This window comes from Neoarius graeffei, chromosome 23, assembly GCF_027579695.1.
Source record: "Neoarius graeffei isolate fNeoGra1 chromosome 23, fNeoGra1.pri, whole genome shotgun sequence".
NCBI classification, from domain to species: domain Eukaryota; kingdom Metazoa; phylum Chordata; class Actinopteri; order Siluriformes; family Ariidae; genus Neoarius; species Neoarius graeffei.
In genome coordinates, this window is record NC_083591.1 from 46,369,608 (window position 1) to 46,393,102 (window position 23,495).

The 23,495-nt window shown below is 41.6% G+C and overlaps 2 protein-coding genes across 5 annotated transcripts in view; one reads left to right on the forward strand and one right to left on the reverse strand.

Annotated features, from left to right (window-relative positions):
- Window positions 1-17,659, forward strand: part of nectin4b (nectin cell adhesion molecule 4b) — a 38,820-nt gene extending 21,161 nt beyond the window's left edge. For 2 of the 3 annotated variants that reach the window (XM_060906256.1, XM_060906254.1), the window contains 6 exons: window positions 269-420; window positions 2,796-2,958; window positions 3,068-3,143; window positions 6,617-6,679; window positions 6,903-7,070; window positions 16,606-17,659. In XM_060906256.1, the coding sequence (XP_060762239.1) occupies window positions 269-420; window positions 2,796-2,958; window positions 3,068-3,143; window positions 6,617-6,679; window positions 6,903-7,070; window positions 16,606-16,860 (877 nt within the window). In that variant the 3' untranslated portion in view covers window positions 16,861-17,659. The remainder of the gene's footprint in view (window positions 1-268; window positions 421-2,795; window positions 2,959-3,067; window positions 3,144-6,616; window positions 6,680-6,902; window positions 7,071-16,605) is intronic. The other variant, XM_060906255.1, reaches the window with a different exon arrangement.
- Window positions 17,660-19,112: 1,453 nt separating this feature from the next.
- Window positions 19,113-23,163, reverse strand: LOC132871770 (zinc finger protein 510). Of its 2 annotated transcripts, none has more exons than XM_060906260.1 (2): window positions 22,715-23,163; window positions 19,113-20,150 (listed from the first exon to the last, which is right to left on the reverse strand). In XM_060906260.1, the coding sequence occupies exons 1-2, from the start codon at window positions 23,007-23,009 to the stop codon at window positions 19,225-19,227; spliced, it is 1,221 nt and encodes a 406-aa protein (XP_060762243.1). In that variant the 5' UTR covers window positions 23,010-23,163; the 3' UTR covers window positions 19,113-19,224. The 2 variants fall into 2 exon arrangements, with proteins under 2 accessions (XP_060762243.1, XP_060762242.1); XM_060906259.1 differs by having other exon boundaries at window positions 22,682-23,163.
- Window positions 23,164-23,495: the final 332 nt, after the last annotated feature.

Here is a 23,495-nt window from a genome sequence, read left to right on the forward strand (position 1 = left end):
TTTCCTCAATAAGTAAATGACCAGGTATCATATTTTTGTCCCATTTGTTTAAATGGGTTCTCTTTACATTTTTTGCCTTCATGATGCCTGCTAAATAAACATCTAATGGGTAGTAAAAGTAAAGTAAATAAATCAATAATATGAATAATAATTCAGTGTTTTAATAAGAAATCTTACATAACTAAACAGTATTACAATATTGATCAAAAACTTTGAGGGATATTGTAGTGAATATGTAATTAAACATGATTGATTGATTTTTGTTCAGGAAGGGTGGGATTTTGCCCAAGGACGTATCTGTGGAAGGGAACAGGCTCATTTTCACTCGTCCCCTAAATAGAACGGATGAAGGAGTGTATGAATGTGAGGCCAAAAACTCCGTGGGATCGGTGAAGACAGAGATTAATGTCCAGCTCCTAGGTAAGGCTCAGTCTCTCTGTGATCTCTGCAACATGGCCTTGCAATTTACTTTTGTCAGTATTTTTAATTAATTAAAATTACATTGCACCTCCTGAAACGGAGTGCAATACACATGATTACTGACATAAATAATCCCTGTGTCCAAAATGTTGCCTCACGCTTTGTAACCGAGAAATATCAGTGTTTATTCTCTACCATTTAGGGTACACCATTTGGGCACTAACCTACTGTAATGCATTGTGGGATTTCATGAGTACACTGGATGTTCTCCACTGTGGTTACCAGGGATGAGAATTTTCCGCGGATCCGCGGAATTCCGAGTTTTTCCCGCTGAAAATGTCATTTTTGTGAAACGTGTAAACCCGTTGAGAAAATTTTGGGGGGGTAGGGGTCGGCGCGAGGCGAGGACAGGGTTCCCGTGGGTCCTTAAAAAGTCTTAAATACAACTTTCGGTTTTCAAGGCCTAAAAACGTCTTAAATTGTTTGGAATGACTGGAATTTTCGAAAGGGAGGTATTAAATTTAGTATTGGACCGAACGAGTGAAATGTCTCCATCCGGTTTGGGGTATTTTTTTTTTTTTAACTGTAATTTTAAAAGTGACCAGCGTAGCTTTTGGGGGCAGCATTGGTTCTGTGCATTCCGTAGATCAAGAACTAACGTTAGGAGGCTGCTGGAGGCAGTGTGGTGCGGTGTGGTGGTTGTGAAGAGTGAGAGATACACAGGTAGCTTACGTGGGTGCTAGAAAGCACCCCCAAAATAAGAAGAATCGTTTGCGATAAAAAGCGCTGGATCGCACAAATGTGTTTAAAGACGGTACTGCAGCGCTGGGGACACGCCCACTGGGAAACTGGCTTTTCACGGACACGAGGCGCGCGCGTGTGTGTGTGTGTTAGAGGTCAAGCACTCCGGAGTGAAACGCAGGGGGGTTCGCGCATGCGCACAAGTCAGATGGAAAATGGGGCTTATAGGAAATAATAGTGATTAGCATCATTTTTTTTTTTTACATAATTAACATTTGTTTGTTGTACCAAGTTTAATATAAATATATAAACAACCTTTATTTCAAAACTCAATTAAAAAGAACTCCAGAAAATACAGTAATTCTAAATATAGTACAATATAAGTAATTTGTACAAAAAATTTTTTAGTTTTATTACTTATCTACAACAGTGTTTTTAATATAATAAGAATAAATATTAACAACCACTAATAATAATTAGTAGTAATAGTAATTATTATTGATTATTAATCATTACTACTTGTGAATTTGTGATTAATAAGTACTAGGGATTATTAAATGTTATAAAAGTAAGTTTATAAACGTTTTAAACCATCACTGAATTTGAAAACATTCTCATATATGTGTGTGTGGGAAAGTTGGCAGACATTTCAGAGGTTTTTTTTTTTTTTTTTTTTTTATATAAATGTCCCATTCTCATCCCTGGGTTACAAAATCGTAAACTCTCAGAAATAAAGGTACCAAACTGTACCTTTCCTTGTTTCTGGGGTGGGACCTTTTTAGTATATGTCTTTTTACATGGAAAGGTACAGAGGTGGTGTAACTTTACTTTGCAGTAGTCCTTAATGCCCAACTGTGTACCTTAAATTATCTTGAAAAGTGCACTATATTCATATTACCAGTTAAAAGAGAAATAATAAAGGTATGAAAGATGTCACGTCAAGTTTATAACCACATAAACAAGGAAAGGTAGTTTGGTACCTTTTTCTGAGAGTTTATAGTGAAAAGGTTCTGGTTTCACATGTACGACTACAGCCCACTCTCCCTCAGATTTGAATGCTTACTGTATCACACGCCAAGCAAGTGATGTTGCTCTTTAAAATGGATGGTGAGCTTTAAGAAAACTTGCCTTTATTACAAAACAGTGTCTGCTGATGGAAAAAAATAGGCTTTTTCCCTTCACTTTAGCTTCCTCTTCCTTTTTTGATGCAAGAGAGTCACTGTCGCCTTCAGTCATGGGACAGTCTTGTATGTTTCTTTTGAAAAAGACAACTGTAGTAAGAGAAGTCAAAATGAGTAATCAAATAAAAATCTCAATCTGTGCATATTGTAGTTGTTCATTAAAAGTAGTGAAGGATTTAGTGTGACAATTTTTCTTCATTTAAGTTCTTAATAAACTACTCACAGTATTGTCAGAATGTTCTCTCCTTAAATTGCATACATTTTCCAAAATTCTCAAATGAACTTGTTAATAAATTTCTTACAGCATATAAGCAGTGGACCAAACTTCTGTAACACTTATCGAAATAATGATTTATCGCCTGATATCAATTTATTAGGCATTCATGTACACACACCGCCCCCATTTGGTAGAAACAATGCATTCAACTTTTTTTCTTCCCCTTCCATTTCAAGGAGTAGCTGAACCTTTCCAGGACTCTTCCCACAACTATCTCCTTGTCATAGTGGGTATAGCTGCCGTGGCTTTAGTAGTTGTCATGACAATTATCATCCTTCTGGTTACCTGCCATCATAAACGCAGGACCAAGGAACTTAAAAAGGAGCTCACCGAGAAGAAGTGAGTCTACCATCCTTTATTAGCAACACTTAAATAATACAAATCTGACATTGATTATAATAAAATTTAATCCTACTTTGTCCTTTTTTTTTTTTTCCTCTTCTTTCAGGGAGGAGATCAATAATCTTTCGAGACAGAACTCTATAAGGAGACTCAACTCGGTCAATACTGACCCCAGGATACCGGTACCGTTGTCTAACGTACTTTTTCTATAGTACCTGAACTGTTTTGGCATTTTAATTATTTTATACTTCATAATGCCAAAGAAACTACTAAAATGGCCTTAAAACTTCTTTATACATGTGTATATATCTATGAACAGACGTGAATATACAGTTTGAAAACACTCCCCCAGCCCTATTATCACTAGCTGCAAATAAACATGTACACATTTGTCTCAGTTAGTTAGGAGTTGGTTTTCAGTATCTGAGATTTGATTTGCTTTGTCATTTTCTAAACCTGCCAAAAATCCCATAACACCCATGATTCCCCCCCAATGGATCTAGACAGCTTGGCTAACTGTTAGAAATCTAGCTTGCATTTGTCACAAATGGGATTTTAATATCTGGCTTTTTGCATTGTCATGAAAAGTAAGCAAACTTGACAAACTATATCATAACCATGATAACTCAGCTAGCTAACTGCTAGTAAGTGATTGGGAACTTGTCACAGGGGGACACAAATGGGTTTCTATCAGGGCTTTGAACCAGAATTTTTTTCCTATTGGTTCGTTCCGAACAGAAACGGAATTTTAACGTTTCCGGTTTTGGGTTCCACCATTAAATAGACGTTCCCGAACCGGTTAGAAAAAAAAAATTCGTTCCCGGAACGGTTAATTACGTTCCCTGTCAGCGGTTTAACAAATGGCTATAAAGTTATGTCTCTGTCTCATCCAGCTTAAGCCAAATGTAGGCTAATTCTATTACAACCTTCATTAAATAAGACAAGAAATAATTCAAAACAATTATTATTTCAAATGTTGGCGATTTGGATTCTCAGTATGTCTTCCCATCTACACAAACAGAAAAAGGGCCAAAAATGAAAAGATAATTCGTTTAGTGTGTTACCAAAGGCTAGTCAGGCCCTATAGAGGGCTACCGCATGACGTCACCGCGCCGCGAGATTTTGTTAGGTGCCATATTGGAAGACCAAGTACACATCTATGCAAGTACATACATACATAAAACAAACTACACCTGAAATGTAGCCAGGGCCGGTTCTGCCCTAATCTGGACCCGGGTGCAACATCGCGCAACCCCCCCCCCAAAAAAAAAACAAAACACCAGTCTAAATCAGGACAACCATCACATAACTATAACTATAAACATTTTATATCAACTATTTTAACTAAATGGGCTATAATAAATAAGCCTGCAGGCAGCCATGGCGGGCTGCCTCAGAAAAGTAACCATTTGTCCTACCTTAAAACTCGTTTTGCATTTTCTGCCTCCTTTTTTGTATTTTCAACCCTCCGTTTATTTTCTTTCCTTTTCTGAAAACCCGATTTGTGTCCAGACATTTTGTTCTGCTACCAACGAACTAACACATCAGGTCTCGTCTCTCGAGCCCGCGATGATTCCCGTGGCAAGGGCAACAACTGATACATTTTTACAAACAGCCAATAGGGAGGTTGCAACGTTCAGGCTCTTCTTTGCTCAGACACTCAGTAATGCTCTTATTATCACATGGAGACGTGATAGTAGTCCACCTTCCCGCTCTCTCCATTCAGTCAGCGAACGTCACACAGGAAGTGAACCCCAGCGGGTCATAGAAACTTGCGCAGGAGAAGAATGGCTTTTTTATTTGTAGGCTACGGAAACTTTGAGGAACGAAATAAAAACCGGTATTAACCGGTTACCATTATTTTTAATAAGCGTTTCTGTTCCGGAACATAAAAAATAAAAGTTTCTGGTTTCGTTTCTGTTCCATGTGAAATAGAAAAAGTTCCCGGTTTTCGTTCCTTGAACCGGTTCAAAGCCCTGGTTTCTATTATCTGAGTCTCATATCTTTTCATCCCTAACATTAGTTATCTAGCTAGTAAGCCTAGTATATATGTGCTGTTATCCTATTTTGCTGGGGGGGGTTTGCTGGATGAGGATGGTCACCTGCAGGACCCCTCCCTGCAGCTCCTATTACAGAGCACTTGGACCTGAACAAACAGTTAAAGGAGTCATATTTAAGGTGGTGTTTACATTAGACCATATCCGTCTCGTTTTCGTCGCGGATGCACTGTCCGTGCACATTAAAACGCTGGGAAACGACTCCACAGGCGGAACAACTTGAATCCGCCAGGGCCCACGTATTCAACCCAGTTCGTATCTGATCCGGTGCTGTGTAAACATTGAGGAACGAGGAAACGCTGTGCTGAGCTCTAGCTGACGTCGTCATTGGACAACGTCACTGTGACATCCACCTTCCTGATTCGCTGGCGTTGGGATCACACACACAGCGGCTCAGTCCCGAATCACTGCTCGTGCGCTTCACTCGCGCGCTCTGTGAGCTGCGCAGGGCCGGAGTGCGCACCCTCCAGAGGGCACTCGCTGTTCAGGGCGGAGTGATTTGGAGCGCAGGAGGAAGCGCTGAGCCGCACTGAGGTTTATTTACACATTTCAACCTCCTTCAGGCGCTTAAACTCAGTGAGAACATGAACATCACAGCCAGGTGTGTTTATCTGCTGGAGAAGGTGTTCGCTTGCCATCCTTCCACTTGCAAGTGGCGAGTGACTTGCGCATGCCCGATATGCACTGGGATCATGTGACGTGCCGTCTAATTAGTCATGTGATTAGCGTATCCGTGTATTGGCGTTGCTGTGTGCACGCGAATCGTTTTAAAAACGTTAATCTGATGATCCGCTGATGTGGTCTAATGTAAACACCACCTAAGTCTTTTATTTTAGAACAATAATTAGAACAATTTTTACAATAGAACTGCACGCCTGTTTTTTTTCTGTACCTGAAAGTGTGTGTGTGTGGGGGGGGAGGGGGTTTAATAGCTATTTTTATTAACCGTGAGCAGTCACTGTAAATGTTATAATTGCTGTGTTTCTAAACAATAACTCAGCCTTGCTGTTGGTTGAAAGATCGAATATGATGTATGATTTTGCTCATGGAATTATTTCTCACCTATTTTCAATAGATGAAAGCTCACCATTTGTTGATGGTACATGCAAACATTGAGACAATAACGCTGTAAATATAACATGAACACTGACACCTGGGGTGTGATAATGGACAAGTTCCTGCTTTAACAAACACAAAGCTTGTGTTGTTTGCAAATGGAAACCTTTCCGGTAGTGTCTGGAAAACATGGTAATGGTTTTTATTGCTTTAAAACAACAATGCTTCTCTCCTTAAACAGATATAAGCCCAGTTAAGTTGTCTAGGAAGTATTTTTGGCTTTTTTCTCAGTTCCAGCTCTAGACTTTTATATGAACTGGGTCACCAAGGGCAGTGTTCAAAACCACACACAGATGTGCCAAAGGCTGTCGAATAAGAATGTGGATTGGCTTGTTGGCCTCAAAGACTGAAACTTGAACCTCTATAGACAAGTACAACGAAGAGTACTAAAATGCTGGAAGGCTCAAACCGAATGTTTTTCAAACATGGTTGTACAGTGACATGAGATCTTGTATGTCATTTTACTGTGTCTGTTCTTGTAGAATGAAGAATGTGTCCGATTGAGGATGGAGTCTTTTGTAAAAAGCAGTAACATTTCACTAGAGGTACTGTATCATGTGATTGCACTGTCCAGACAGCTCCTATAATAACTGTTTGTTTTATATACAGTAGATCTTGTCAGCTAGGTCATGTAGTTGCATACTGATGTCATTTTGGGATGGTGTAATAATATAGTGGATGATGTGAAATAATTTTAAGCCTGAGCCAGTAATGATGTGATGCAGACTGCAAACACTTATTCATCAGGAAAATCCCACTATGTTTCAGCAGGCAAACGAGTGCAGATACAGCGACTGCGACAGCATCGGCCGTCCAGCCCTCTACCGGTCTTACAGCTCCGTGCGAGACAGCGGGAGATGGAAAGGGACAGAAATGGAGAGACAATACTACTTACAAAGAGAGGCATCCTTTGGAAACGACCGTAATACGACTTTGGTGAGGCTTCCTGCACACGTGTGTGTATATTATGTATGCATTTATACCACAGTGCTATATAATTCTCAAATCTGAAAGTGTGCTTTAATTTCCTGTAACAGCAGCTCTGACAGTAGTTCTGGGTGTAATTTAGAGGATGGGTTTATTTTAATATGCTCGTTCTGATGTTATTTCTATAGTAACAACTCAATCACAGAGACTAATATGACAATTGCTCCACATGATGATGATGATGGATTTAAAAAATATTATTTAGCAAGGAAACAAGTATAATCATTGATCTTGTGACGCTTTCTGTTAGGTGATGTTTGTTTAACATTTATGGAAGGAGTCTTTAGGTTTAGTGCTTTGTAACAGTCAGTCAAGACAAAAAGTCTTTTGCACTTTCTTGGTCAAAAGAAAAGCTGGTGGAGGAACAACTGTTTATAGCTGCTATAAAGTAATAACAGGATAACTTGTGTGGATATTCCATAAACCTTAAATATAACTACAAATGGTTAAAAAGTATGACCTTCACTAATAAAGTAAAAAGTGGAATAGTTGGCAAATCACTGTAGTACAAAAGGAAAAAAACCTACTTTGGGGCATGCTGTTATAGGAAAATAATCCACTTTGGAACGTTAACTGCTGTTTACGCATGTTTCATTCAATTACATGTTTTTTAAAGCTTGGCCAAAATGATTTCGAATGTTATTTGCGATACTAAAGATTCAATACTTGATAAGAATTTACCAAAGCCACATTCTTGGTCAGATCAGATAATGGTGGACAATAAGTGGTTGTTAAAGTGTCATTCCACCATTGGATGTATTCTTTGGCATAAAATACAATATATTTTATGGCAACATGACTAGACAGAGAAATCTTTTAGCTTCAAAATGATATATCAGGGGCGGCACGGTGGTGTAGTGGTTAGCGCTGTCGCCTCACAGCAAGAAGGTCCTGGGTTCGAGCCCCGGGGCCGGCGAGGGCCTTTCTGTGCGGAGTTTGCATGTTCTCCCCGTGTCCGCGTGGGTTTCCTCCGGGTGCTCCGGTTTCCCCCATGCAGGTTAGGTTAACTGGTGACTCTAAATTGAGCGTAGGTGTGAATGTGAGTGTGAATGGTTGTCTGTATCTGTGTGTCAGCCCTGTGATGTCCTGGCGACTTGTCCAGGGTGTACCCCGCCTTTCACCCATAGTCAGCTGGGATAGGCTCCAGCTTGCCTGCGACCCTGTAGAAGGATAAAGCGGCTAGAGATAATGAGATGAGATGATATATCAAACATAATTTTTTGACAACGACAAGTATATTAATTTTGCAACCAAAGTCACCTACCCTTTTAATTTCCGCGCGGTAGTGAAACGTGATGTCATCGGCAGGTTCCCCTTCTTGTGTACCACGTGTCGGTCTATTTTTAGACCAGGAAACCCCCAAAGTGAGAGAGTCATTTCTCCTCGTATATGGGGGCCAAAAAAAATTGCGAAAAATTGAGTTAATCTTTCAGTTAGCTAGATTTATTGGTATTAGCTAGATTTATTGGTATTATTTTTATCGCGTTCTATCCGCCATTGCTGATAATATGTGCTACGTCACACATCACGTGGTACACAAGAAGGGGAACCTGCTGATGACATCACGCACGGAAATTAAAAGGGTAGGTGACTTTGGTCGCAAAATTAATATACTTGTCGTTGTCAAAAAATTATGTTTATCATTTTGAAGCTAAAAGATTTCTCTATCTAGTGATACCATTTATATATGTTGTCAAAATATATTGTATTTTATGCCAAAGAATACATCCAATGGTGGAATGGCACTTTAAAGGAGGAGTGAGTGAATATGGTTTTAGTTTTATAAAAATGCTGCAGGGTGTACATAATGCTGCAAATTCTGTACGTACAGTATTTCTAAAGGCAATGAGCTCATGAGTGTAAATTGCTGCTTCCAGCTAGTTTAAAAACGGTGTTAAAAAGGTTAATTAACTTGAGCATTACCTTTCACAGTGCTGTGTGTAGTCGTCTAGGCCGACTGCAGGAGACAGTCATTACAGTATCTTACCATAATCCAGCCTATCTTCTCATTCCTCTTTCTTTCACCACTTAAAAAAAAAAAAAATGCTGAGCAAATCTGCTTGCCATAATTATCGATAAACTACCATGTGAAAATGGTGTATGCAAAATGCTAGATAACTATACACCGTGTGCACAATTATTAGGCAAGTTGTATTCCTGAGGATTAATTTTATTGCTGAACAAATACAGTGCTCTCAGTCAATCCAAATTGTTAATAAACCTAAAACCTGAATGTTTAACAAGGGAAAAGGGAGTTTATTTTTTATTTATTTTTATTTTACCAACTTTATTGGACTGTTACAAAATAAACATAAAAAAAAAGGAATAAACATAAAAATAAACACAATAAAGTAAGTCAGCCCAAAGGGGAGAACGCGAACGGGCGACCCATGCAAGGCGTTTCCCCAAAGGTATAAAAGAGAAAAATCATACAATTAAAATTAGACTAAACTGATCTGTGGCAACCACAGTCACGGTACACAGACCAAGTACATGAAAAGTCTGTATTATAGGTGGAGGTCAGTAATTCAAAGTACAGCTCTAACAGGGATGATTTGAAAACAGGGAGGCTACGGAATTTATCTGAGGAAAAATATTTACATCCATACAGGCTCGGCGCCGTGGGGGGGGGCGAAAGGGGGCATCGCCCCCTCGTGGCTACAGCCCCGCCCCCTCAACGGAAACTCAGATCACTTAATTGTTTTCTTATGAAAATATAATTTATTATAGACGTATTAATAACTTGCATTTTCAAATACGAGATATTAAGTGGTTGCGCATTGCACAAAAATACATTTCACATAAATCACTACTAAAACTGGCACGGTAGAACAAATCTGATTGGTTGTTATGATTCTTACATTGCACACTGTTACTCTTTCATTGCTGATGCTGTACATGCAGGCAAAGGGTTTTGAGAGTGTTGGCGGTTAGCTCGTAGTTGGCTGCTGACCGTGTGTTAGATGGCATCAAAATGGATATAAGAAAATATTAACCCTGTTTTAGACATATGTATCAATCCTAACTACTGGGGACTACTAGTTCTTGTGGGTGTATGTGTGAAATGCTGACACAGCCGCGCGCACACAGACCTGTGATAAGGACAAGGGGAGGGGTCATGCGGGCGGGGGTTTTACATGTGTACTTACAAGTGCACTGTCTCTGCAATATCCTGTAATATGCAGTCAAGTTTACGGGAGTAGTCTTTCCCCCACCGAATTAAACGAATTCAATCACAATATTGTGAATCCATTTTCTTTCTTTGTAGGCTAAGTTTATCTCCGTTTATGTTGGTGTATGTGTTCATATATCAGGCTTTCGTCTAAACGGGGGAACAGGGGCACTGCGCCCTCTTACTCTCGGCGTGCGCCCCCTTACCGACTCCGTGAAAACATCCCAGCAACACTACGTGACAATGTGTCTGATCATCAAATACGTTATAATTACTCCAAAAATATTCCAATCATAGTTGATACACCGCCAGACGGTGCAAAAACAATCCGAATTGGCGTTTTCCAGACTGAGGTGCCATGTTGTTTAGTTGTTTACTTGTCGTGGCTGCTCTCGCGAGATTTGACATGGGTTACATACAAGGTCAGCTGACTTGTAGAGTGAGATTTCTCGAGACTGAATGACCTTTCACCCACTGGCGCGGAAGCTTTTGACAAAAGTAGTTCGCGAGTTGTTTTTGTTGACACTTGGGCATTTAAAGATGTCATCCCGCGGCACGAAACGGAAGAAAGCCAAAGACTGTCCAGGGCAGAAGAAGATTACTTCTTTCTTTTTCAATGTTGACAGACAATTTGTTACAATTTCCCTCTCCGATAGCCTCAGAATGTCCCATTGGAGGCTTTGCACGGGGGGGGACAACCGGCACCATCCCCCCCCCGCTTCGCTCCCTCACCATGGTGAGTGCCCTCATACTAAATTTTTCTAGAAAAAACCCTGATATATGGTCCGCTTTGTGCGCAAATAGCGTAAGAATGTGTTGTTGACGTCACCCCCCATGCAGCAGGGGTGAAAGTTCATCACTTCAGAGTGTTTTGTCCCCTACACGCTTAAACTGGGATCGCGGATTAAGTGGTTAGCGTTGACTCGGTGCGAGTCAGGAAGGCTATTACTGGTGCAGCCGCGGGGTCTGTTGATTTTTTTTAAATTATGATTTTGGCTGCCGAGCCAAGTACCTTATGGCCCTTTTCCACTACCCTTTTTCAGCTCACTTCAGCTCGCTTCAGCTCACTTCAGCCCGACACGGCTCGTGTTTCGACTACCAAAAACCAGCACGACTCAGCTCGCTTCAGCCCTGCTTAGCCCCTAAAACTCGCACCGTTTTGGAGTGGGGCTGAAGCGAGCCAAGCCGTGCCGAGTGAGGCTGGGGGCGTGAGCAGACACTCCCCTGTGCACTGATTGGTGAGGAGGAGTGTCCTCACATGCCCACACACGCCCCGCGAGCGTGCTGGGATCTGTAAACACCGCAAACCCGGAAGGAGAATAATTATGAATTACGAGAATTTCTGAAGCCTTATGCGCCTCGCCTCATCTATACGCTCTTGCCAGTATCTGTCCGCGTGGTCGGTGACAACAAGCCACAGCACCAAGACCAGCAACACTAACGACTCCATGTCCTCCATGTTTATTGTTTACTATTCGGGTCGTGAGACTACCGCTTAAAAGCTCACTGATGTCGCTGTTTGCGCTGCTTAACGACATCACCTGACGTCCACCCACTTTCGCTAACTCCACCCAATGTGTCCACCCACTTCCAGCCAGCACGGTTCAGCGCGGTTGTAGTCGAAATGCAACTCCAACAGCCCCGCTCAGCCCGACTCAGCACGGCACGGCTCAGCCCGACTCAGCCGCGTTTGTAGTGGAAAAGCGGCATTAGACTTGCATTGACGTTTTGTTTTCATGCCGCGGAGCTATTTGTATGTATTTTAAATGTAAAGGACTTGCCTGTAGGTTTGTGTGTGTTGTTTTATGTTTGGCATCTTTCCGGTTGTACCGCGTGTCTGTGAGAAAATTGGAGGGGAGGGTTAACAGGTGGGCACGGGTGTTGATAAAGCGCAACTGCCCTGGTAATATGTCACATGATTTTCCCGTACTAAAGCAACCTTCGGGGCCGTGGTTTTGTGGTTGGCGCAGTTAATTTGTTTGAAACACGTTGTCAGACTGCCATCACTACTACACACTATATGAAAAATATTTGCCCCCTTGCGATTTCTAATTGCCCCCTTAGTAAACTGTTCCTGGTGCCGGGCCTGCATCCATAGTTCCATGGTTTAACAATCCTATTGAAGAATGAGGCCTGATAAGTTGAAGTTCTGCAGTGTGCAGGTTTTAAAATTAATTTCGGGTTTTGGGCCCTAGACCGGTCATGAGTTACAAAAGACACGTAGAGGTTTATGTTCAAATCTGTTTGGCCATTAATGCATTTATATATAAAGACTAAGTCTCTAATCTCCCTATCATAAGTCAGAGGAAGCAAGTGCAGGCTTCTGAGTCTGTCTGTCTGAGTAAGTAGCATCCCCAATACGCTGTCGTACCATAGTATCCAGCGCATTGCACGTCGTTGGACTCTAACAGGCTTCTAAGGGTGACACTAGCAGGGGACCATACTTCAGACGCGTAACAGAGCTGTGACTTGACGAGCGACAAATATAAAGTCCTCCTCACTTGAATTTCCGTCAGCAAGGGACAGGATCTTTTTAGAAAGCCAAGCATCCAGTTAGCCTTGTTGACTATTGAGCAGATGTGCGAATCCCATTTTAATTCCCAGTTTAGGCTTTCTGAGGGGAATCTTAAGTGTGCACAATTATTAGGCAACATTTAGTGTGCAGAATTATTACGCAACTAATTGAAAAGCTAAAATTTTCCCATTTCACTTGTTAATTTTAAGAGTAACTGTAACAAACAACTCAGAATTAACAAACACTTTTGGCATTTCAAAAATATTCAGTGACCAATATAGCCACCCTTCTTTTCAGTAACTACCATGAGCCTTCCATCCATGGAGTCTGTTAGTCTTTTGATTTGTTGACGATCAACTTTTTGTGCAGCAGCATCCACGGCCTCTCAAATGTTGTTCAGAGTGGTGTTTTGTCTTCTCTCACTGTAAATCTCACGTTTAAGAAGGGCCCACAAGTTCTCAATAGGGTTTAAGTCAGGTGAGGAAGGGGACCATGTCATTACTCTCATCTTTAAGGCCTTTGCTGGCTCGCCAAGCAGTGGAGTACTTGGATGCATGTGATGGTGCATCGTCTTGCATAAAAATCATGGCCTTCTTGAATGATCCAGACTTCTTCCTGTACCACTGCTTGAAGAATGTATCTTCTAGAAACTGGCAGTAGGTTTGGGAGTTGATTTTAAGTCCATCTTCAACCCGAAATGGTCCAACTAGTTCGTCCTTAATAATAACAGCCCATACCAGTACCCCTCCTCTACCTTGCTGGTGCCTGAGTCGAAGTAGTGCTGTGTGTCCATTAGTTATCCAGCCACGGGCCCATCCATCTGGTCCATCAAGAGTCACTCTCATTTCATCAGTCCATAAAACCTTTGAAAAATTTGTCTTCAGATATTTCTTGGCCCAGTATTGACGGTTCAGCTTGTGAGTCTTGTTTAGTGGTGGTCGTGTTTAGCCTTCCTTACCTTGGCCATGTCTCTGAGCACCGAACACCTTCTAGACACTCCAGGTAGGTTGCAGTTCTGGAATATGGTGGCACTGGAGGATAACGGGTTCCTGGTAGCTTCATGTTTAATCCTTCTCAATTCTTTTGCGGTTAATTTGCGTCTTTTCTTCTCCACCCTTTTTTTTTTTTTTTTTTTTTTTTCAACCCTGTTGACTATTTTTAACAAAACATTTTGTTTTGTGGTCACATTTCAATAGCTTAGCTATTTCAAGAGTGCTGCATCTATCTGATAAGCATTTTACAATTTTTGTCTTTTCAGTGTCTGTTAAATCTCTTTTTGGCCCGTTTTTGCCTGAGATAAAGAAGCTGCTTAATAATTATGAACACCTTAATATAAGGTGTTAATGACTTTAGGCCACACTGTCCCTCATTACATAAATAAATACCACCTGAGAATGCTTAAATCCAATTAGTATTCAAGTGTATATAGCTTGGGGTTGGAAAATATGCATAGAAATACCGGTAGGGTCAGAGTCCTCACTTGCCTAATAATTGTGCACACAGTGTATAGACCCTTCCCACGTGACGTCACGACAAACGCGGCCGCCATTTTGGACATGAACTACCAGTAGTCTACCACAGCCAACAACGAGGAACAACGGCGAAGCATCGAAAGGAATATAGCCATCAAAGAAAGTTTTTACTTTCAGCAAGACTTCCATCATGCCATTATATTGTTGTGCACCTGGATGTAGTAACCATCAACACACAAGGCAAGATTTATCAGTTTATCGGATCCCGACAGATGCTGACCGACGGAGAAGATGGATGGTCTCTAAAATATTGGCAAAATGATGTTTATTGGCATAGCAATCGTGTGTAACGGGAAGCATTTGCATATCCGAAGTGTTGTTTACATCAAAGATGAAATAAACCGATATAACAACGACTGCTGCTGCCAGGTTGGGGACACAAACTAGTAGAAAGGAAGTGTGCTAACAGACTTCCTTTGTGATGGATTCTGCTTTAAGGTAAGATGCATTTAATTATTGGTCTGCTGTGGGTTTGGAATCGGTAGCCTGACCGAGTCGTTCATGTTTGTGGTGCCATTTGTTTGTTGACGCGTGTTGAAATGGAAGATTGGTTGTTGACATGATTTCCAGTGATACTTTAGTGCTGCTGTAGATCAGATGTGTTGAGTAGCCTGACTGTTTTTTTTTTTTTTTTTTTTTCCTTGCGTGTGGTATCATTGTTGACGCGAGGTTGTTTTTTGAACATGCCAATGCGGACACGATTTCCCCTGATGAGTTATGACTTCAGATGCGATGCGTGTGGAGGTGTGGAGTCCGCGTGATATGTGCGTAAGAGAGGCTTCTCATATGTTTGGAGATCCGCGCTCTGAGACAAGCGCAAGCACACACACACACACACACCCCCCCCCCCCCCCCCCCCCCCCCCAAGGGGAAAAAAGGGACACCCCGAAAATATCGGCATAGTTCGAACATTGGATTGGAGAAAGTAATGGCAAATAGTAGGGCTGCACGATTATGGAAAAAATGATAATCACAATCATCTTGATCAAAATTGTAATCGTGATTATTAATCGCGATTATTCTTGATGTTAGGGAAATCACTTAAATTTTATTTCACTATATTCAAACAAACAATATGAACAGCTTTCAGTGCAGAATGAAATTATTTAAAAGAGAAATTCTGATTTCCAAATGACAAATAAATGAAATTTATCCAAGAAATTACCAAAGGATGAAGGAACTGAAAACTCAATTGCAACAATTACATAGCATTATACTGAGGCCTACAAGTTTTTAGCTAGAAAGACCAGCCTATCAACATGCTCTGGCTTTAAACATGAGCGAAGGCAGGTCACAACATTGCCTCCAGTGCTAAATAGTCTGTTGTTCCGACATAGTTAGCTTTTCTCTCTCACCTCAATCTGTTACCTACTCTCACGCTATCACCCCTTGAAGAAGATACCGCTGCACTGAAGCTCTGCGCACTTGGCCAGTGTTGCCAGATGCTGCTGACGTTTTCCAGCCCAAAATATGATCAAAACCCGCCAAAATGCACTTAAAACTGCCCAATCTGGCAACACTGCACTTGGCTTGTTTGCTTATTTAGGCGGAGTAATGAAACCTTACATGCGTCGGTTCGCCCCCTAATGGTTTGACGGAGTATTGGTCAAAAAGTGCTTGATCAGATATACAGCAGAGCTCGTATTTTAAATGGAAATAAATCGCGATTTTCATTGAATTTAATCGTGGCAGCCAAAATCGTGATTTTCGATTAATTGTGCAGCCCTAGCAAATAGTGAGTGCACAAACCATAGAAGGTAAACTGTACACAGCGCCAGGGCAGTGTGATGGTATGTCTACTTTTAGATTGTGTTAGCTTATCAATGAACACACTCGTCACTCGACGAGTTACACGTCTTTACGACGGATACTTAAATGTGTGTTAGGTATTATTGTTGCAGTCTAAGCAGTCATTGTAGCAGCTAGATGAGCGAGAACCGAAAGGGTCTGTGCCATAAACCGTTATTTCTTCATGTCCAAAATGGCGGTCGCGTTTACGAAGGTCACGTGAGTGAAAAGGGTCTATAAATGCAGTTTTGCTCAAGATCACTTGGGCACAAAGCAGCCGAGTGATCAGGAAATGTCACTTCGGTTTCTGTTGCTGGGTTGAAACTGGGGAAACATCAGCATATCACTCTTTCTTGTGTGGTCAGTAGTAAATTTGCACTCAAGCTATACATGCAGTAATAGTAAGAATGTAATTATGAAAATGAGTCGTTTGGGGCTGTGGAGGACTAACACGATCTTTCTCTTTCCCTCACTTAGGATTTAAATGCTTGCAGAGAACAGGGCCTTCCACACTTGTCCAGGACCTCGGGGGTTTCAAGAGAAGAAAGTACAGAAAAATACATGTGGGAACAGAGAGAAGGCATGCCAGAGGGAGAGGAGGGAGACCGTACCTCAAACTCATGTCAGCACTCGGAGGGATTTTCAAACCACTTCAACTACAGCAACGGCACCCCCAGGTCAAATATTCAACTAGACAATGTGATACTCCAGTCACGTGGCCATGTCGTATAATGATGAGGCGAAGATGTTTCTACACGGCATGTCATTCCTGTGATCTTTTCAAGTCACCAGTAATGAGCTTTGTGGTCCAGTGGAGCTCGTCCTGCTTGCTGCTTCATCCGACCAACAAATTCATTCTACACTCCCTGGAGCACACGCGTTAATATCATAAGCAGGTTGGCGCATATTCAGCTTTCTGTTCTACTCGCAGGTCCTCTACCAGCAGGCTGCAAGTCCAGATATGGATACATCAACAGGTTTAAGCCGACCAGCAACGTGTTGAGCTGGTGAAAGCATCTAAACATGAACTCGTGTAGCAGTTCCTCCGTTAGGACTTGTGCCTGCATTCGGAAAACTGTCTGAATGAGTGCAAAAGTAACATTAAATTAACGTTACCAGTTAAAAGGTTCCGATTTAACACCGGCAGATAATTTTCTAACGCTTGGTAATTCATTTGGAAGACAAGATAATCCTTCATCTATAGCTCTTATTCAGAACAGCAGAAACATTTGAATTAAATGTTCAAAATGGGTAAATAATCAGCTTGTTAATTAACTTTCACAATCAAATCCCTTGCATGTATTTTGCCATATGCTGACCTAAATAAAGGTCAAAAGGTTTATTCTTAACAAAAAACAAACCAAAAAGGGGGGAAAAAAACACCCAGCAGATGGATTGGAGGTGTGATGGACAACCAACAAGTATTTCACAGACTCTTCTCTCGTTCTTAAAGTGCCATTCCACCATTGGATGTATTCTTTGGCATAAAATACAATATATTTTATGACAACATGACTAGACAGAGAAATCTTTTAGCTTCAAAATGATATATCAAACATAATTTTTTGACAACGACAAGTATATTAATTTTGCGACCAAAGTCACCTACCCTTTTAATTTCCGCGCGGTAGTGAAACGTGATGTCATCGGCAGGTTCCCCTTCTTGTGTACCACGTGTCGGTCTATTTTTAGACCAGGAAACCCCCAAAGTGAGAGAGTCATTTCTCCTCGTATATGGGGGCCAAAAAAATTGCGAAAAATTGAGTTAATCTTTCAGTTAGCTAGATTTATTGGTATTATTTTTATCGCGTTCTATCCGCGATTGCTAATATGTGCCACGTCACGTGGTACACAAGAAGGGGAACCTGCCGATGACATCACGCGCGGAAATTAAAAGGGTAGGTGACTTTGGTCGCAAAATTAATATACTTGTCGTTGTCAAAAAATTATGTTTGATATATCATTTTGAAGCTAAAAGATTTCTCTATCTAGTGATACCATTTATATATGTTGTCAAAATATATTGTATTTTATGCCAAAGAATGCATCCAATGGTGGAATGGCACTTTAAGTATTTTGCTGACCCTGACAATTTAGGACATGTTAAAATCGTATACGTTTGATTTTGAATTCCATGTCTATAAAGAATTATAAAAGGTTACTGAGTTTATGGTCTTTTAAAAAAAATAAATAAATAAAAATAATGATAATAAACAGCATTTGGAAACTTGAGTGATTTATAAGCAGATTGACAGACATGTCCACAGCCAATAATGAAGGCTGGATGTTGGACAGTTTATCGAACCTTCATGACCTTTAGTGTCTGCAGGAAGCAGATGTTCTCTTTTGTACCTCGATATATAATCTCCAGCTCAGGCTACATCATGCAGTAGGACAGAGCTACTCAGATGGACAGAGAGCTCACTGAAAGGGCAGGAGACCCTGAAGGAAGCACGTGAAGTTTTCAGTGACATTTATTCACATGCTTGGGGGGGGGGGAAACAAACAAAAAACAAAACTTTAAATCACTGTAAGGATTAGCAGCTTTTACTGCCAGAAGAATATACACCTGTTACACAAGTGACTTTTTTTTTTTACTTTGGCGCTAGCATGGTTAGCTCTTTTTGCTTTAACAACTTGTGTTTTCAGAGGTATTTTTTTTCTCCGTATTAATTACCTCAGCGTATTTTAATTTTCATTAAACACTGTATTACTACATACCGTACATATTACTGAATCTCTGCAGCTTTTTCTTTAATCATCAGATACAATGATGATGATTTTGTTTAAACTCCACAACCTAGTTTAGCTGCTCTTTATTAATGCCTTAGCTTCAAAGTTCACGGGAGCAGCGTGCTACGTATATTTGTGAAAGATGTTCATGTAAATACGGTGAGACAAATCCATCGATCAGTTTGTACCTTTTTTGTATAGATTTTTTTTTCTGTATTCTATTGTGCATTTTGTAAAGACAGTAACAAGTGTCAACAACTTTTTGTTTATTGTAAAAAATAAAATGACAACTGAGATGGTTCAGTGTTGCTAACCATTAGAAAATAAAAATGACTCACAAATGTTCTAGCTGTCTTATATTTTTCAAAACGTTTTACTTTGTGTCCTGAGATCTTTGTGTGTTCTCTGGTGTGTACGTAAGTTGCTTTGCTGAGAGAAACTCTTCCCGCACATGCCGCAGTGGAACGGTTTCTCTCCTGTGTGAATTCTGTGGTGCATCTGAAGATGGCTGATGCGGTCAAAGCTTTTCCCACAGAACGAACACATGAACCATTTCTCTCTCACTGGCTTTCTCTTCTGAGGTAACCTGGCTATAGGGATGTCGTTTACTGTGAAAGGTCTTTGGTTCCGATTCTGGCTCATGCTACTGCTTAAAAGCGTGACACGTTCATGAGTTCTGGAAGGAAATAAAAGCCTCGGTTCAACCGCTGTGTTTGCTCTGTGTTGTACCTGTCGCGATGGGTTTGGTTCTCTTGATCCTCTTTCACTCCTATGCTGTTGCGGTCTTATTTCTTCTACACTGAGTCTGTTTATCATAGTCATATCGCCCACAGGACTTGACGTACTAGAACTCACGCTCCACACAGAGGAGATCAGTGGATGTCCGTCTTGCTCGGTTACAATAGAGCAGTCAGGGTCCTCTGCATGTTCCATGCTGTTCTCCATGGCGGACCACAGCTGCGTTTCTCTGTCCTCAATCACAACACACTCTGCGTTGCTCTCGTCTAAAGTAACTGGCTGTATCTCCTGTTCTGTCTTTTTCTGGAATACTGGTCCACTCTCTTCCTCACAGAATGCCGGCTGGTCGAAATCCTCTCTGGAAGTTTGTGGCTCTGTAGGGGTGGGCGCCGTTTCCTTTGTGAGAATGTCCTGAGAATTTGTTTCTTCGGAGGATTTGTAATTAATTTCTGCTACGTGATCGTTTTGCTTTCCATTACACACATCAGTAGCAGGTTTATGTGTCCAAGAAAGCTGCTGATTTGTCCTCTCTGTGCATTCTTTAAGGTCGGCTGAATGTGAACAGAAGATGAAAATATGAGTTCCATTTTAAACTTTTTACATATCCTTATTTAAGACTGAATCAAACAAGATATTTCACACTAAAAACCGGTCGAATGCTATGTACACCTCGGGGCACTGTGGAACAAAGTCAGTTTAGTGGAGACAGTCCTCTTGTGGCATGTTTTTTTTAAAGATAGAGAACCCGAAGGAAACCTACGTCAGAGTACCCTGTCCTTGTTTGTGTGTGCGCTTTTTTTTTTTTTTCTGTTTTGACGCCTTTTATTTATTTTTTAATACATATGTGATAACTCTTTCAGAAATTCTACTATTTAACAATTATTTGCCGAATGCGACGTGAATATCGGTGAATAATAATCGAGATGAAGTCGAGGTTATTATTTCACCGATTATTCACTGAGCCTGAGGCGGATGACTGTTTTAGTATAAATACACGGGTGATTATTTTTAAAAATCATATTAAATTATTTCAAACTTCAAAAGCGTCATGCAAATGTAATAAAGGCATGGCCCAGACTTGTCGTTTATCTACGCCGACTCGCATAAAATACTTTGTTTTGAAATAGATAAATCACATTTCCACCTTAACTTTGAATAGTTTCAGCCCAAACTTTGGCGCATCTTTAGTGCTTTTAGGAACAGCATTTTCTTTCATATTTTGGAACTGTTCCACATGATGATGACGTGACTGACCACTATTTTGCCGAGTCGCTTGAGGTGATTATCGAGAAATACTCTGAATTTCTCGACCAGTCAGCGCGCATGATTTTCTATAATCACCTGTGTATTTATGCTAAAATTTATATTGTGTGTGTATTGCTCAGGTTTACCTGGTGTGTGTGTGTGTGTGTGTGTGTATATATTTTATATATATATATATATATATATATATATATATATATATATATATATATAAAAAAAACACACACCTGGTGTGTGTGTATAGAGTGCTTCGAGATCAGCGCGAACCCGGCGGCGGCCATATTGGAAGTCAAAGGTCGCTGTGTCAGTGCATTGTTGTTGTCCAGCGAAGCAAAAAGGGGTGACAATGCCGAATACGTGTGTCATTGTTGGCTGTAGTAGCCGGCGGGAAAAGGGTGGCAAAAGCTTCTACAGACTCCCTAAAGTCGTGACTAACCAGGGAATTGCAGCACAGGAGAAAAGCGAGCAGAGGAGACGACAGTGGCTGGCTGCCATCAACCGATCAAATTTAGGACAACTTGACTGTATCCGGATTTGTTCTGATCACTTTGTGACAGGTAGGTTAAATTGTCTTGAATTTCATAGTTACTAAAAATAAATGTGATACAAACTTATCTTTTCTATGTACTTTCAGCAATGATTAATGGATATATTTGTCACATTAGGTAGCTTATGTCTACTGCAGTGCATTGTTGCATCAAATGGCATTTAAGATCTAGGCCTAGTGATGTTTATGTACACATGCTGTTAGTACAAGTTACATACTAGGCCTATATTTAATTCATTGACTAAAATAATTGATAATTATGCGGCAACAAGCTGGGCTCAGCTTTCCATTCCTTCTCACTAACAGTGTATGGATCTACATTCCCAATGAAACGTACCTTCTCAGCATAACGCTCCCGTGCCTGCTTATCCAAACTTTCACAGTAGTGCTCCATCACTTCAGGTGTCTAAATTATTTAAAAATCCAAGCTTCTAAGCCCTCTAACGCGGAAACGAATCGGTGAATGTGTACTCTATGATGTGTACTCTATGCGCGCTCTGGAGCGACTGACTTCCAAGATGGCCGCGCAGACCGCAGTGCACGCGCGTGTGTGTGTGTGCGCGTGTGTGTGCGTATACGTATACCTGGTGTGTGCGCGTGCGTGTGTGCGCACCTGGTGTGGGTGTGCGTATACGTATACCTGGCGCATGCGTGTGTGCGTATACGTATACCTGGCGCATGCGTGTGTGCGTATACGTATACCTGGCGCATGCGTGTGTGCGTATACGTATACCTGGCGCGCGCGTGTGTGCGTATACGTATACCTGGCGCGCGAGTGTGTGTGCGCACCTGGTGTGGGTGTGCGTATACGTATACCTGGCGCGTGCGTATACGTATACCTGGTGTGTGCACGCGCGCGAGTGTGTGTGTGTGTGCGCGCACCTGGTGTGGGTGTGCGTATACGTATACCTGGCGCATGCGTGTGTGCGTATACGTATACCTGGCGCATGCGTGTGTGCGTATACGTATACCTGGCGCGCGCGTGTGTGCGTATACGTATACCTGGCGCGCGAGTGTGTGCGCGCACCTGGTGTGGGTGTGCGTATACGTATACCTGGCGCGTGCGTATACGTATACCTGGTGTGTGCACGCGCGCGAGTGTGTGTGTGTGTGCGCGCACCTGGTGTGGGTGTGCGTATACGTATACCTGGTGTGTGTGCGTGTGTGCGCACCTGGTGTGGGTGTGCGTATACGTATACCTGGCGCGTGCGTGTGTGCGTATACGTATACCTGGCGTGTGGGTGTGTGTGTGCGCGTGTTGCTGAGGTTTACCTGGCGTGTGTGTGCGTGTGTATACACGCATACCTGGTGTGTGCGCGCAGGGAGCCGCGCGGAGGCGGTCGGTGGTGGTGGTTGTGCTGCTGCGGGTCTCTGAGCGCTGAGACTCTTTCAGAAGCCGCAGCTCGTTTTCAGCCGTCTCCAGTTTTGTCTTGAGCGTCTCGATTTCCGAGTCTTTGCGGCAGACCTCCAGGCGCAGCACCAGCAGCCCGTCATCGTACAGCTTGCTGATTTCAGCCACAGCAGACTGAGCCACCACAGCCATGACCGAGGCCAGCCGACTGTGGAAAGAAACGCCGCTCGCCGTGTCCTCCGACAGCATCGTCCTCTTCGATTATTCAGCCTCTCATACACCCCAACCTTCCCCCGATGAGAGATTAATAACACTCACAGCTACTGTCTTATTATTACTGAAAACAATATCATAAATATTTTCCCTGAACCGCTACAGCAGCACGAGAGTCTACTTCCGGGTTGTCTATTACTTACCGTAAATATTGAAACAAAGGCGTTAATAAAAGGCTAAATGAAAACACTACAATTTAAATGTGTGATTAATGTGAAACTGTTTTTCTTGAATCATGAGCAGAATATTTCAAGAATTTCTGGGCTCTATAAATGCTGTGCCTGAGGCTCCAGTGTTGCTGTTTTCAGAGGAAATTAGCAGCTCATACATTTCGTCTTGGACTACTTTTTATTCACAATCACTGAATTGTCAATAACGATAATTTGCATAACATTTTGTTGCTGAATAGAATAGAGTTTTATTAGAATAGAAAATGATTACTTCTTAAGTGTTTGGTCACTG